Below are 16,262 nucleotides of genomic sequence, written 5' to 3' on the forward strand. Positions count from 1 at the left end.
ACTCTAAGCCCTGTCAGAGTCCGAGGAGGATGGCCTTGCCATCGAGGTCAGCCCTGGGTGGAGGCTATGCCCCGTATATTGAGTGTCCTGCTGACGAAGAATTAAGCCTTCTCTCAAGGGATGGAATTATCACACATGGGATAGTCTAAATCTGATGTGATGACTGAGTGTGCTCTGAGTTAGTCTAGGATGGGTACATCGTACAAACAGGGAAAAGAATTCTAATTAATACAGTTTGTTGAAAATCTATTCATTGTTCCATTATGTTCCTTGTCTTTGAAGGCTTCTGAAGGAGGGAAGAATATCATCAATTAGGCACGTATATCATAATTTACATATCTGGTAAAGGTCAGGTTATTTATAGGCATAGAAGAACATATGGAACAATGCTTTCAGAAACAGACAACTATATTAGTTAATTAATTAATTAATTAATTAGAAAATTTTTCATTTATTTATTTACTTTTTGAGAGACAGTGTCAGCATGGGAGGGGCAGAGTGAGACGGAGACACAAATTGTGAATCAGGCTTCAGTCTCCAGGCTGTCAGCATAGAGCCCTACATGGGGCTCGAACTTACAAACCGTAAGATCATCAGATGAGCTGAGGTTGGAGTCTTAACCAACTGAGCCACCCGGGAACCCCCAGACAACTATCTTTAAAGTGTGAAATTTGAGACTCTCTTGGTCCAAGAATACTGGAGATTTTCAGGTTGAATGGAATGAGAATATTGCAATAATATATTGAATTATTTTATAACTTCTAAATGGCACACCAACATTTGAACACATTTTTGTCTTAATGCATTTTTTAATTGGAGAAATATTGAGAGAATTCAAATTATGTGCGAGGCTGTACTTCATCTGGAAAGAGGGGTGCACAGAATAAAAGACTTTTTTTTTTGCCATTATGCATCTGTATTCAGAAACCTGAATGGAAAGGTACTAGAAATAATGCAATAGAGCTAGAAAACTTTTTCAATAGGTCAGGAGTATTGTGACAACAAAGGGGGTGTTAGAAAAGCAAAGAGTGTGTCTAGGGATTTTGTGCATTAGGGCTTATAGTTGTGAATTTCAAGAATGGTAGAAAAGTAGCGAAAATTAAGCTACAGAACAATTGTAGTGGGTATATTTTCCTTAAACTTCCTGTAAGGGATGAATCACAGCAGAGTGATCAGATAGACCAGTGACCAGTATTAGAAAAAGTAGTAGGAAATACTGTCAACTGAAGGAAAAATGTCTACTAAGGAAAGATCACAGGAAAGGAAATCAGCAGTTTTATGAAATTCCCGGTTGAAAGCATTCAGGAAAAGAAAGGATGTCCTACATTTCTTTGATGGGAAATTTTAGTGAGGAGTAGAAGGAGTGATCTCCCTGAGTTTGTACTCCCTCCAGCTTGGATTTTTTAGTTGTCATAGTAAAAAGTAATGCAAATTTTCGATTCTGCCAGATTAATACAATGGTGATTGGTGTAAAGCCTAGACAACCAAGATAAGCAAAAACATCCCAAGAAACAACCATACAAACAAAAAACAGAGACACCTTCCTTCCTTCCTTCCTTCCTTCCTTCCTTCCTTCCTTCCTTCCTTCCTTCCTTCCTTTCTTTTTGACTTCATGTCTGGTAATGGAATGATTGGATAAAGGGTTTAGTTGAGAAAAAAAGGAAGTATTTGCAATTAGACACCAATAAAGTGAGAATATATAGATGTGACATTCACACCAAGGTTTCTAGATCTCAACACTATTGGCATTGTACAGCAGAAGTTCCAGTGTTGTTGGGCTTTGTTCTGATGGCTGAATTAGCATCTTCCCTCGTTTATCACACATGGAGCTAGTAGGTATCTGCAGTAGGTATCTGGGTGTGAGCAGGCAGGCAAAAATTTGCAATGATTCCAGAAAGAGGATGAGAGTTATTTCCTTCCCTATGGGGACAGGTAGATAGCCTAGGAAAGAGGAGAGATCAATAGGACAAAATTTTCCTAAATGTCCCTCAACGATGATATGTAAGGTAAATTAAATGACAGTAGTTGTGAAGGTGGGTACCAGTTTTACGTATGGCCCATGATTCTAGTGAGAGAATTCTTTGGCACAGCAAATTAAAATGTTGTTCTTTAAATATAACTGGAGACTCCAACAGAATGAAGTCACATTTCCCAAGACATTTATTGATTGTTGACAGTGAGTGGCATACCGGAAATGCTTACATATTTGTTGGGTATGTCAGGGGATGAATGGTATGTTCTGCCAATTACTGACAGTATATAAAGGTCCAAGGCTAGTAGAAGACACACAGTTCACCACATCCTCTTGCAACCCACGTGAAATCTCTTCTCTTGACAAGATGTGTTGCAACTACGGCAACTCTTGTGGCTATGGCTGTGGCTATGGCTACGGCTGTGGCTATGGCCCCTATTACAGCTGGAGTTATGGACCTGGCTATGGCTGTGGATATGGCTCCTGGTATGGCTGTGGCTCTGGTTGTGGATACGGCTGTGGATATGGCTCCTGCTGTGGCTACGGCCCCAGATATGGCTGTGGTTGTGGCTATGGCTCCGGCTGCTATGGTTACCAGCCATTTTGCTATAGAAGATGTTATTCTTCTTGCTGTTAGAACATCACCCCATTGTCCTCTAAATAAGACACATCTAATGAGAGGGCTGAATCAAGGATTCATACCTCACATTTTCTATATCCACGAAATTGCATGCTTCACAGAGGCTCACACCTCCAAGCAACATTTCTAGAATGGGATCTTGTGCCTCAAGGCTGTGTGGTTTCATCTGACTCTTTTATAAATGTTGGTCTTTATTCCCCTACTCTGGATTCTGTCATCTGACTGTGGCAACTAGCCTAACACCCCACAGTTGGGCAAATTCCTTATTCTCAATAAAAATGATTCTTTGCTTCTAATATATCTCTGTGTTCTTGCTTGTGAATTACTCCTTTTTCTGGAGTATTATGACTCCTCTTGAAAATCTAGGTGACAATATGTTTCATGAACATGAGGGCTCTTCCTTCATATAATGCAAGTGTTTCTTCTCTTATGTGCATCAGAGAAAATGCCTTTTCTACCTGTGCCTTGCATCCCTCATGCCCAGGCCCTCACACCTCAACACAAATCACAGATATTTCAGAACTTTCATCTGGAAATCACACTCTATGTAGAATGGAGGTGGAGAGGAAAGACAAGGAGGGATGTTACCTCTTTAGGAGGTTGTGACACATGCTTCAGGGAGAGGAGGTGTGGCCTGAGTACTTCAAGGATGAATGGAATGGAAGCAGGAGTTTCCACATTAACGAGAAATTAGAAATGGACTCAGGTGTCTAATGAACTAAGGAAAGGAAAATTTAGAAGAAAGATGTGGTATTGTATCATCTGTAATTTAATGGAAGTCCGAATGTATTTGTTGGCATATATTGAGAGTGAGGAAATTGATTTGTGAGTCACTTAACTCACAAATAGTTTAGAATGTTTTTGAAAGGGAACTATCCTACACTCTGAAGATACAGGAGGAAAATTTGGAGTACTTTCTTGCTCTCAGAGTGTTGACATTCTAATGGCGATATTTAAAAATAAGTAGGAATTAGTTGAAGTTAATTTGGAGAGATCATCCCTATGGAGGCAATAAAACATCTTACTGGGGAAGAGATTGCAGGCTGAAGGATTGAGGAGATAGTTCAAGGAGGTATTTTGACATTTTGTGTCAAATGCACTGATGCCATTTGAACAAAATACTAGAGAGAACAGTTGGAAGTATAAAGGGGAAAGAGAAATTCATGAAGGTTGGGGTTTGATTGGTGGTGCCACAATTTGTAGTGGAAAAAAGCAAGGGATAGTTTGGGAGTTGTGAGCTTACTATTGTGTGGGTTCTTACCAAAGTGTCTTTTCCTCATGTGCCTTCCAGAACTCTAACAGTTAGAACGTACATCCGAAAAAAGTCTCTTCAGACTCAATTTCTGCCAGCAGAAAAAATGACTCACTGTCTCATCTCCGTGACAAAAGTCACTGCAGAAAGTCTGAGTCTGAGGACACTGGAGCTAAAAGACTCCATCCACAACATGGCCAATTCTAAGGAAGATAATCGTGCCATCAAGGTCAGCCCTGGCATGAGGCTATGCCCAGGATATTAAGTGTCCTGCTGTGGAAGAAACAGAGCTTCTGTCAAGGGTTTGAAGTTTTCAATATGGAACATTCTAAGTCTATTCTGAGGACTGCCTGCGCTCTGGGTTAGTCAAGGGTGGGTAAATCCTACAGACAGGGGAAGGAATTCCAATAATTACAGTTTGTTAAAAATCGACTCATTTTTCCATTATGTTCCTTGTCTTTGAAGGCTTTCTGAAGTAGGGAAGAACATCATTAGTTAGGCATGTATAACACAATTTACATATCCATAAAGGGTCGAAAATTTTTTAGGTATATAAGATAACTTGCACATATGTGACAAGGTGTTCATAAATGGACAAGTATCCTCAAAATGTGATATTTGAGTCTCACTAGTTAAAAACTTTTGAGACTTTCAGGATGGAAAGAGTAGAATGGAATGAGAACATGGTGATCATATATTGAATTATCTTATAACTTCTAATGGCACACCAACATTTGAACACGATTTTGTTTTAATGCATTTCTTTACTGGGGAAATATTGACTGAATTCAAATTATGTGCCCAGCTCTACTTCATCTGGAAAGAGGGGTGCACAGAAGAGGAGATTATGTTTCTGCCATTATGGATCTGTATTCAGAAACCTGAATGGAAAGTTCAGGTTAGAAATACTGCAAGAAAGCTGGAAAACTTTTCCAATAGTTCAGGTGTATTGTGACAAGAAAGGGGGTGTTAGAAAAGCAAAGTGTGTATTCTAGGGATTTTGTGCATTAGAGTTTATAGCTGTGAATTTCAAGAATGGTAGAAAAGTAGAGAAAATTAAGCCAAAGAACAATTGTAGTGGGTATATTTTCCTTAAACTTCTGGTAAGGGATGAATTAGCGCAGAGTGATCAGATAGAGTAGTCTAAAAGTCGTAGGAAATACTGTCAACTGAAGGAAAAATGTCTAGAAAGGAAAGATCACAGGAAAGGAAATCAGCAGTTTTATGAAATTCCCAGGTGAAAGCATTGAGTAAAAGACTGGATGTCACTCATTTCTTTGATGGGAAATTTTAGCATGGAGTAGAAGGAATGATCTTCCTGAGTTTGTACTCCCTTGCAGCTTGGATTTTATAGTTATCACAGTAAAAAATATACAAATTTTGGATTCTGCCAGATTCATAAAATGGTGATTGATGTAAAGAGTAGACAACGAATATGAGCAGAAACATCCCAAGAAACAACCATACAAACAAAAAACAGAGACACCTTCCTTTCTTCCTTCCTTTCTTCTTTCTTTCTTTCTTTCTTTCTTTCTCTATTTCTTTGTCTCTTTCTGTCTTTCATTCTTTCTAATTCCTTCCTTCCTTCCTTCCTTCCTTCTTCCTTCCTTCCTTCCTTCCTTCCTTCCTTCCTTCCTTCCTTCCTTGTTTTCTTTTTGACTTTATGTCTGGCGATGGAATGATTGAATAATGGGTTTAGTTGAGAAAAAAAGGAAGAATTTGGAATTAGACACCAATAAAGAGAGAATATAGAGATGTGAGGTTACAAGCCAAGGTTTCTAGATCTCAACACTATTGGCATTGTACAGCAGAAGTTTCAGTGTTGTTGGGCTTTGTTCTGATGACTGGAATTAGCATCTTCCCTCATTTATCACACTTGGAGCTAGTAGGTGTCTGCAGTAGGTATCTTGGTGTGAGAAGGCAGGCAAAAATTTGCAATGATTCCAGAAAGGAGATGGGAGTTATTTCCTTCCCTATGGCGACAGGTAGATAGTTTAGGAAAGAGGAGATATCAAGAGGACAAAATTTTCCTAAATGTCCCTCAACGATGATATATAAGGTAAATTAAATGACAACAAGTTGTGAAGTTGGGTACCAGTTTTACATATGGCACATGATTCTAGTGAGAGAATTCTTTGGCAGAGCAAATTAAAATGTTGTTCTTTAAATATAACTGGAGACTCCAACAGAATGAAGTCACATTTCCCAAGACATTTATTGATTGTTGGCAGTGAGTGGCATACCAGAAGTGCTTACATATTTGTTGGGTATGTCAGGGGATGAATGGTATGTTCTGCCAATTACTGACAGTATATAAAGGTCCAAGGCTAGTAGAAGACACACAGTTCACCACATCCTCTTGCAACCCACGTGAAATCTCTTCTCTTGACAAGATGTGTTGCAACTACGGCAACTCTTGTGGCTATGGCTGTGGCTATGGCTATGGCTGTGGCTATGGGCCCTATTACGGCTATAGTTATGGACCTGGCTATGGCTGTGGATATGGCTGTGGATACGGCTCCTACTGTGGCTATGGCACCAGATATGGCTGTGGCTGTGGCTATGGCTCTGGTTGCTGTGGCTACCGGCCATTTTGCTATAGAAGATGTTATTCTTCTTGCTGCTAGAACATCACTGTCCAAGACACATTTGCTTCTGAAGTGGCACGGCTTAAGGGAGGGCTGATTCATTGATATATACCCCAAGATTTCTATATCCAATGAATTGCATGCTTTCGGTAATTTTGACCTCTTGTTAGCATTTGTATGAAGGCTTCCTGTGGCTGAAGGCTATGTGGTATCCTCTGGCTATTTTCCAAATGTTAGTCTTCACTTCTATTCTGGGTTCTTTGTTGAGACTGTGGCAACATATCTAAAATCCCACAGTGAGGCAAATCCCTTATTCTCAATAAAAATGTTTCATTTTTTTTCTAACTAATCTCTGTGTTCTTGCTAATGAATGACTCCTTTTTGAGGTGTATGGCATCTTTTGAAACTTGGGCAACAATATATTTCATGAACCTGGGTCTCTTCCTAGATATAATATAAACATTTCTTCTCTTATGTGCATCGGAGATAATGTCTTCTCCTATTTCTTCTATCCATAACACCGCAACATAAATCACACTGTGTAAGAACTATGTCCTTGAGGTAACACTGTATCTAGAATGGAGCTGAAGGCTGGAGGGGTAAGAGGAAGAGTTAGGACACCTCTTCAGGAAGTTGTGACACAAGCTCAAGGGGGAGGAAGTATGGCCTGTGTGCTTCGAGGATGAATGGGGTTGAAGAGAGAAATTTTGGGATTAATGAGAAAATGGGAGCTGCCTCTGTTGAGATGTAAGAAACTAAGGAAATGAGAAGCAAAAAAAAAACGTAATATTGTATTATCTGCATTTTGATGGAAGTGCAAATACATTTGTTGGCATATACTGAGTTTCAGTAAATTGATTTAAGTCAATTAATTTCCAAATCGTTTTGAATGTTTTTGAAAGGGAACTGTCATACACTCTGAAGGCACAGTAGAAAAATTATAAGTGAATTTCTTGCTGTCAGAGTGGTTTCATTCTAGTCGGTTAAAAAAAAAAAGAAGAATTAATTCAGATAAATTTAGAGAGATAATTCCTATGGTGTGAATAAAACAGCATCCTTGAGAAGATTGAAGTATTGCAGAGTTAGTTCAAGGATGTATTTTGACATTTTCTGTCACATGAACTGATGTCAGTTTCCAGAAATACTAGAAAGGACAGTTGTAAAAGTAAAGTAGAAAGAGAAATACATAAGGTTTTGGTATGATCATATTGCCACGAGTTTTAGTGCAAAAGAACAATGGCTAGTGCCTTAAATGGGCGCTCTAATGGAGCAGATATAAAATGAGATTAGTAGTTCCAGTTGATTTTCTGAGTTTGAATGCATACTAATTTGTTGGATTCTGATTTCAGTGTGTTTCTCTCATGTGCCTTTCCAGACCTCTAACATTTAGATCCTACAACAAAAATTGTCTTTCAGACACAATTTCAACCAGCAGAATAAAAGACTCACTGTCTCGTCTCCATGACAAGGGTCACTGCACAAATTCTGGGTCTGAGAACCTTGGTTCTGGAGACTCCACAACTTGGCCAGTTCCAAGGAAGATGGCTCTGCCATCAAGGTTGTCCTGGAGGGAAACTACACCCAGGATATAATGTGTCTTACTGATGAGGAAAGAGATGTTCTTTCAAGAGCTGGAAATTCTCACAGATGGAACATCTGTAAGTCATTTCTTGGGACTGACTGTGCTCTGGATAAATCAGAGGAGAGAAAATTGTATACACAGGGGAAGTCAATTCCAATCATTACAGTTTGTTGAACATAGAACTTATGGTTTCATTAGGTTCCTTTTCATTGAACACTACCTATAACAGGACAGAATAGTATTTATTAGGCACGTATCTCATACTTTCTATTTCTAGTAAAGAGTTTATCATTTATTAAGCATATGACATAACTTGTATATCTGGAGAAATAACTTTGAACACTAACAGATATCTTCAAAAGGTGAAATTTGTGACTGTTTTAGCAATGAACATTGAGACTTTCGGCTTGAATGAATTGAGAATATTATGACCTATATCCACATTCTTATAGATTCTAAGTGATACCAACGTTTGAACATGGTTTTGTTTTAATGTGTCTGTTTGTTATTGGCAGAAATATTGAGTTGAGATTATGTGCCAGGCACTAGGCTTAGAACTAACCGATGATTCAAGGACACACAGAAGAAAAGATTTTTTTCTGCCATTAAACATCAGTGTCCCGAGCTCTTACTGGAAGTGTATAGAAATAAGGCAATAAAGATAGGAAGTGTTTTTCAATAGTTTGTGGGCATTGTGACCAGAGAGTGGCTGTTTAAAAAGTATCATGTCTTGTGCATTGGAATTTATGGTTTTGAATTTCAATAATGATGGAAAAGTAGGAAAATTAAAGGTAAAGAACATTTGTAAGGGGATATATATGTTTTAAATTTGTTGTTAGGGATGAAGCATAGTGGAGTGATCAGATAACCCATGAGCAATATTAGGAAAAAAAAAAACAGAAGGAAATATTCTCAACTGGAGGAAAAATATCTAATAATGAAACTTCTCCAAAAAGGAAATCAGCAGTTTTATTAAAATGCCTGTGGAAGTCATTCAATAAAGGATTGGATGACTCTCATTTCTTGGTGTTGAAATTTGAGTGTGGAGTAGAAGAAATGATACCTGAATTTGTACTCGTTTCCAACTAGGATTTCATAGTTGTTACAGTGAAAAAAGGTTTAAATTTTGGAATCTGCCTGGATATGAACATAGTGACCTGGACATTGAAGATAAGCAAAAACATCACAAACAAATAAACAACACCTTCCTTCTTTCTTTCCTTCCTTCCTTCCTTCCTTCCTTCCTCTCTCTGTCTCTCTCCTTTTCTTTCTTTCTTTCTTTCTTTCTTTCTTTCTTTCTTTCTTTCTTTCTTTCTTTCTTATTTCTTCCTTCCTTCCTTCCTTCCTTCCTTCCTTCCTTCCTTCCTTCCGTTAATTCTTTCTTCCTTTCTTCCTTTATATCTGGTATATCTGGTGATGAAAGGGTTGGACTTTCAGTTTATTTGAGAAGGAGGGGATCTTTGGACACAGACACGAGTAAAGAGAGAATCTAATTTATAGATGTGAGCCTATAAAGCTAGGTTTCTCGATCTCAGCACTTTTGACATTTTACATGAGGCACTTCAATGGTGTTGAGGGACTTTCTGTGTCATGAAATGGGCATCATCCCTAGCTTTTACCACACAGACCCAGTAGATATCTGTAGCGGGTATCTGGGTGCAAGAAGCCTGGTAAGATGTTGCAATGATTCCAGAAAGGAGATGAATTTTTCTTTCCTTATGGACAGAGGTAGATGTTTTATGAGTGTGGAGAGATCAAGAAGGAGAAATATTTCCTAAAAACCCCTCAGCCTTCTTGTTAAATGATTGGAGATTGTGAACATGGATTTTGGTTTTACTTAGAGTCCATGATTCTACTGAGAAATGTTTTTTGGAAGAATGAAATAAAATGCTCTTCTTTAATAAAACTGAAGTCTCCTTAATAATGAGCTCACGTTGCCCAAGACATTGTTGATTGTTGACAGTGACTGGCACAGCACAGTTGCTTACATATTTGTTGGGTAAGTCAGGGGATGAGTGACATGCTCTGCTAATTACTGACAGTATATAAGGGTCCAAAGCAAGTAGAAGACACGCACTTCACCACATCCTCTCACAACCCACGTGAATTCTCTTCTCTTGGCAAGATGTGTTGCAACTACGGCAACTCCTGTGGCTGTGGCTGTGGATATGGCTATGGCTGTGGATGTAGTCCGTATTATGGCTGTGGTTATGGCCTCCGTTATGGCTGTGGCTATGGCTCAGGATATGGCTGTGGCTATGGCTCCTGCTGTGGCTATGGCACTGGATATGGCTGTGGCTATGGCTATGGCTCCAACTGCTGTGGCTACCGGCCATTTTTCTATAGAAGATGTTATTCCTCTTGCTGCTAGAACATCACTGTCCAAACCCCACTTGCTTCTGAAACGACACACCTTAAGAGAAGGCTCATTCAAGGATCTATACCCCAAGATTTATATATCGGGAACATTGCATGTGTCATAGAAGATTTGACCTCCAGTAACATTTGTAAGATGGCAGCTTGCAAATTGAGGCTATGAAGTATCATCTAACAGTTTTCCACGAAGTGTTGGCTTTACTCCCTTAATATGGATTCTGTGTTGTGACTGTGGCAAGGTTTCGAACATCCCACATTTGGGCAAATCCCTTATTCTCAATAAAAATGTTTCATTCCTTCTATCAAATGTCTCTGTTCTTTCTTGTGAAAGCCTCCTTTCTTGAGGTGTTATGGCGTGTCTTGAAAATTGGGCTGACAATATATTTCATGTACCCGGGTCTCTTTCTGGATATCATACAAGCATTTCTTCTCTTACATGCATCGATATAATGTCTTCTCCACCTAAGTCTCATATCCCTAACACTCCAACACAAATCACACAGTATTCCAGAACTGTGCCCTGGAAATCACACTGTAGGTACAATGCATGTGGAGGGAAAAGACGAGGATGAGGAGGGATGGCATCTCCTGGGAGGTTGTGACAGAAGCCCAAGGGGAAGGGGGTGTGGCCTGATCACTTAAAGGATGAATGTGATGGAAGAGAGAGTGTCTCGTATTCATGAGCAATTGGAAGCTGCCTCAGCTGAAGTGTAAAGAAGCAAGGAAAGGGTACGTTAGAAGCATAGCATGGTATCATATCATCTGAATTGGATGGATTTGCTAATATATTTGTTGGCATAAAATGAGTTTGAAGAAATTGATTTAAATCACTTAATTGACAAATCCTTTTGAATCTGTTTGAAAGAGAACTATCCAACACACTGAATACATAGTAGAAAAATTGCAGATGAATTTCCTACTCTGAGTGTTTACATTTTGTTGGTGATAATAAATATGTTACAAATTAATTATGACAAATTTAGACACATAATTTGCTTGGAGAGAATAAAACAGCTTCCTGGGGAAGAGAATGAAGGTTCATTAAATATTGGAGAGATAGTTCGGGGTGGTACTTTGATGTTTGGTGTCAAACGAACTGATCAAGTGGAAAGAATGGCCAGAAAGGGCAGTACCAAGCAGAAAGGGGAAGAGAAATTCATTACGTGTTGGGTATGATCAGTGGTGCCACAATTTTCAGTTGAAAAGAGGAAGGAGTAGGGCTTTAATGGTGTCCTTCAGTGTCTTCCCTGGTGCGTATACAAGAATGGGATGAGAAGCCCAGTCCTTTCTGAGTTCGAGAACCTTCCGTTTGTTGGGGTCTGACTTCAGTGTCCTTTCCTCAGGAGTCATTCCAGAACTCTCACCTTTAGATCCTACAATAGAAAATGTATTTCAGACTCAAATTCCACCAGCAGTGAAAAACCGATCGCTGACTCGTATGCATGGCAAAGGTGAGTGCACAAAGTCTGAGTGTGAGGATCCTAGAGCCAGGAGACTCTAAGCCCTGTCAGAGTCCGAGGAGGATGGCCTTGCCATCGAGGTCAGCCCTGGATGGAGGCTATGCCCCGTATATTGAGTGTCCTGCTGACGAAGAATTAAGCCTTCTCTCAAGGGATGGAATATATGGGATAGTCTAAATCTGGAACACATGGGATAGTCTAAATCTGATGTGATGACTGAGTGTGCTCTGAGTTAGTCTAGGATGGGTACATCGTACAAACAGGGAAAAGAATTCTAATAATTACAGTTTGTTGAAAATCTATTCATCGTTCCATTATGTTCCTTGTCTTTGAAGGCTTCTGAAGGAGGGAAGAATATCATCAATTAGGCACGTATATTATAATTTACATGTCTAGTAAAGTTCTGGTTATTTATAAGACATAGAAGAACATATGGAACTATGTGTTCCCAAACAGACAACTTTATTTATTTATTTATTTATTTGGATTTTTTTTCATTTATTTATTTATTTTTTTGAGAGACAGAGTGTCAGCGTGGGAGGGGCAGAGTTTGAAAGAGACACAGAATCTGAATCAGGCTTCAGTCTCCAGGCTGTCAGCACAGAGCACTACACGGGGCTCAAACTCACAAACCGTAAGATCATCACCTGAGCTGAGGTTGGACACTTAACCAACTAGCCACCCAGGCACCCTCAGACAACTATCTTTAAGGTGTGAAATTTGAGACTCTCTGAGTCCAAAAATATTTGAGATTTTCGGGTTGAATGGAATGAGAATATTGCGATAATATATTGAATTATTTTATAACTTCTAAATGGCACACCAACATTTGAACACGGCTTTGTTCTAATGCATTTTTTAATTGGACAAATACTGACGGAATTCAAATTATGTGCCAGGCTGTACTTCATCTGGAACGAAGGGTGCACAGAATAAGAGACTTTTTCTCCCTGCCATTATGCATCTGTATTCAGAAACCTGAATGGAAAGGTACTAGAAATAATGCAATAGAGCTAGAAAACTTTTTCAATAGGTCAGGAGTATTGTGACAAGAAAGAGGGTTCAGAAAAGCAAAATGTGTATTCTAGGGATTTTGTGCATTAGAGCTTATAGTTGTGAATTTCAAGAATGGTAGAGAAGTAGAGAAAATTAAGCCAAAGAACAATTGTAGTGGGTATATTTTCCTTAAACTTCTGGTAAGGGATGAATTAGAGCAGAGTGATCAGATAGAGCAGTCTAAAAGTCGTAGGAAATACTGTCAACTGAAGGAAAAATGTCTACTAAAGAAAGATCACAGGAAAGGAAATCAGCAGTTTTATGAAATTCCCGGTTGAAAGCATTCAGGAAAAGACTGGATATCCCACATTTCTTTGATGGGAAATTTTAGCGAGGAGTAGAAGGAATGATTTTCCTGAATTTATACACCTTTCCAGCTTGGATTTTATAGTTGTCACAGTAAAAAGTAATGCAAATTTTTCATTTATAAAATGGTGATTGATGTAAAGCATAGACAACCAAGAAGAGCAGAAATATCCCAAGAAACAACCATGCAAACAAAAGCAGAGACACCTTTATTTCTCCCTTCCTTCCTTCCTTCCTTCCTTCCTTCCTTCCTATCTTTCTTTCTTTCTTTCTTTCTTTCTTTCTTTCTTTCTTTCTTTCTTTCTTTCTTTCTCTCTCTCTCTTCCTTCCTTCCTTCCTTCCTTCCTTCCTATCTTTCTTTCTTTCTTTCTTTCTTTCTTTCTTTCTTTCTTTCTTTCTTTCTTTCTCTTTCTCTCTCTCTCTCTCTCTCTCTCTCTCTCTCTCTCTCTTCCTTCCTTCCTTCCTTCCTTCCTTCCTTCCTTCCTTCCTTCCTTCCTTTTTGACTTCATGTCTGGTAATGGAATGATTGGATAAAGGGTTTAGTTAAGAAAAAAGGAAGTATTTGGAATTAGATACCAATAAAGAGAGAATATAGAGATGTGAGATTTAAACCAAGGTTTCTAGATCTCAACACTATTTGTATTGTACAGCAGAAGTTCCAGTGTTGTTGGGCTTTGTTCTGATGGCTGGAATTAGCATCTTCCCTCGTTGATCACACATGGAACTAGTAGGTATCTGCAGTAGGTATCTGGGTGTGAGCAGGCAGGCAAAAATTTGCAATGATTCCAGAAGGAGATGGGAGTTATTTACTTCCCTTTGGGGACAGGTAGATAGCCTAGGAAAGAGGAGAGATCAAGCAGACAAAATTTTCCTAAATCTCCCTCAATGATGATATGTAAGGTAAATTAAATGACACTAAGTTGTGAAGGTGGGTACCAGTTTTACATATGGCACATGATTCTAGTGAGAGAATTCTTTGGCAGAGCAAATTAAAATACTGTTCTTTAAATGGAACTGGAGACTCCAACAGAATGAAGTCACATTTCCCAAGACATTTATTGATTGTTGACAGTGAGTGGCATACCAGAAGTGCTTACATATTTGTTGGGTATGTCAGGGGATGAATGGTATGTTCTGCCAATTACTGACAGTATATAAAGGTCCAAGGCTAGTAGAAGACACACAGTTCACCACATCCTCTTGCAACCCACGTGAAATCTCTTCTCTTGACAAGATGTGTTGCAACTACGGCAACTCTTGTGGCTATGGCTGTGGCTATGGCTATGGCTGTGGCTATGGGCCCTATTATGGCTATAGTTATGGACCTGGCTATGGCTGTGGATATGGCTGTGGATACGGCTCCTACTGTGGCTATGGCACCAGATATGGCTGTGGCTGTGGCTATTGCTCTGGTTGCTGTGGCTACCGGCCATTTTGCTATAGAAGATGTTATTCTTCTTGCTGCTAGAACATCACTGTCCAAGACACATTTGCTTCTGAAGTGGCATGCCTTAAGGGAGGGCTGATTCATTTAATCATACTCCAAGATTTCTATATCCAAAAAATTGCACGCTTTCAGGAATTTGTGACCTCAAGTTAGCATTTGTATGAAGGCATCCTGTGGCTGAAGGCTATGTGGTATCCTCTGACTATTTTCCAAATGTTAGTCTTTACTTCCCTAATCTGCGTTCTTTGTTGAGACTTTGGCAACATATCTAAAATCCCACAATTAGGCAAATCCCTTATTCTCAATAAAAATGTTTCATTTTTTTCTAACAAATCTTTGTGTTCTTGCTTGTGAATGACTCCTTTCTGAGGTCTTATGTTATCTTTTGAAAATTGGGTAACAATATATTTCATGAACCTGGGTCTCTTCCTAGATATAATATAAGCATTTCTTCTCTTATGTGCATCAGAGATAATGTCTTCACCTATTTCTGGTATCCATAACTCCTCAACATAAATCACACTGTGTAAGGAGTATGTCCTTGAGATAACACTGTATCTAGAATGGAGCTGAAGGCGGGAGGGGTAAGAGGAGGAGTTAGAACACCTCTTCGGGAAGTTGTGACACAAGCTCAAGAGGGAGGATGTATGGCATGAGTGCTTCAAGGATGAATGGAATTGAAGAGAGAATTTTTGGGATTAATGAGAAATTGGGAGCTGCCTCTGCTGAGATATAAAAAACTAAGGAAATGAGAAGCAAGAGAATAATGTGGTATTGTAACATCTGCATTTTTATGGAAGTGCAAATACATTTGTTGGCATATATTGAGTTTGAGTAAATTGATTTAAGTCAGTTAATTGACAAATCATTTTGAATGTTTTTGAAAGGGAACTGTCTTATACCCTGAAGGCACAGTAGAAAAGTTATAGGTGAATTTCTTGGTCTCAGAGTGGTTCCATTCTACTAGGTTAATAAAAAAAAAAAAAAAAAAAGAAGAAGAAGGAGATTGATCAGATAAATTTAGAGAGATAATTCCTATGGTGCGAATAAAATAGCATCCTTGGGAAGAGAGTGCAGGTTTAAGCTTTGGAGAATTAATTGAAGGAGGTTTTTTGACATTTTGTGTCAAATGAACTGATGTTACTTTCAAGAAAATACTAGAAAGACAGTTGTAAATGTAAAGGGGAAAGAGAAAATCATGACGTTTTGGGTATGATCAGTGGTGCCCCAATTTTTAGTGCAAAAGAACAATGGCTAGTGCTTTAAATGGGCTCACTGATGGGGCAGATATAAAATGAGATTAGTAGTTCCAGATTGATTTTCTAAGTTTGATAGCTTACTACTTTGTTGGATTCTGATTTCAGTGTCCTTCTCACTTATGCCTTTCCAGACTTCTAACATTTAGATCCTACAACAAAAAAAATCTTTCAGACACAATTTCAACCAGCAGAATAAAAGACTCACTGTCTCATCTCCATGACAAGGGTCATTGCACAAAGTCTGGGTCTGAGAACCCTTGGTCCTGGAGACTCCCCCACATGGCAAATTCCAGAGAAGATGGCTCTGCCATCAAGGTCAGTCCT

General features: G+C 38.9%; 4 protein-coding genes across 4 annotated transcripts; all 4 read left to right on the plus strand.

Moving 5' to 3' along the window:
- The first annotated feature begins 2,339 nt into the window (after positions 1–2,339).
- On the plus strand, positions 2,340–4,129 carry LOC122229208 (keratin-associated protein 6-2-like). The gene is made up of 2 exons (XM_042954317.1): positions 2,340–2,604; positions 3,879–4,129. Exons 1-2 carry the CDS (start codon positions 2,340–2,342, stop codon positions 4,127–4,129), a joined length of 516 nt encoding a protein of 171 aa, XP_042810251.1.
- A 2,128-nt stretch (positions 4,130–6,257) lies between these two features.
- On the plus strand, positions 6,258–6,491 carry LOC122229209 (keratin-associated protein 6-2-like). Its single transcript, XM_042954318.1, has one exon. It carries the CDS (start codon positions 6,258–6,260, stop codon positions 6,489–6,491), a length of 234 nt encoding a protein of 77 aa, XP_042810252.1.
- A 3,668-nt stretch (positions 6,492–10,159) lies between these two features.
- Positions 10,160–10,446, plus strand: LOC122229797 (keratin-associated protein 6-2-like). Its single transcript, XM_042955281.1, has one exon. The coding sequence runs from the start codon at positions 10,160–10,162 to the stop codon at positions 10,403–10,405; it is 246 nt and encodes an 81-aa protein (XP_042811215.1). The 3' UTR covers positions 10,406–10,446.
- A 4,020-nt stretch (positions 10,447–14,466) lies between these two features.
- LOC122229210 (keratin-associated protein 6-2-like) lies at positions 14,467–14,700 on the plus strand. Its single transcript, XM_042954319.1, has one exon. The coding sequence runs from the start codon at positions 14,467–14,469 to the stop codon at positions 14,698–14,700; it is 234 nt and encodes a 77-aa protein (XP_042810253.1).
- Positions 14,701–16,262: the final 1,562 nt, after the last annotated feature.

Source organism: Panthera leo, chromosome C2 (assembly GCF_018350215.1).
Source record: "Panthera leo isolate Ple1 chromosome C2, P.leo_Ple1_pat1.1, whole genome shotgun sequence".
In the NCBI taxonomy this organism is placed as follows: domain Eukaryota; kingdom Metazoa; phylum Chordata; class Mammalia; order Carnivora; family Felidae; genus Panthera; species Panthera leo.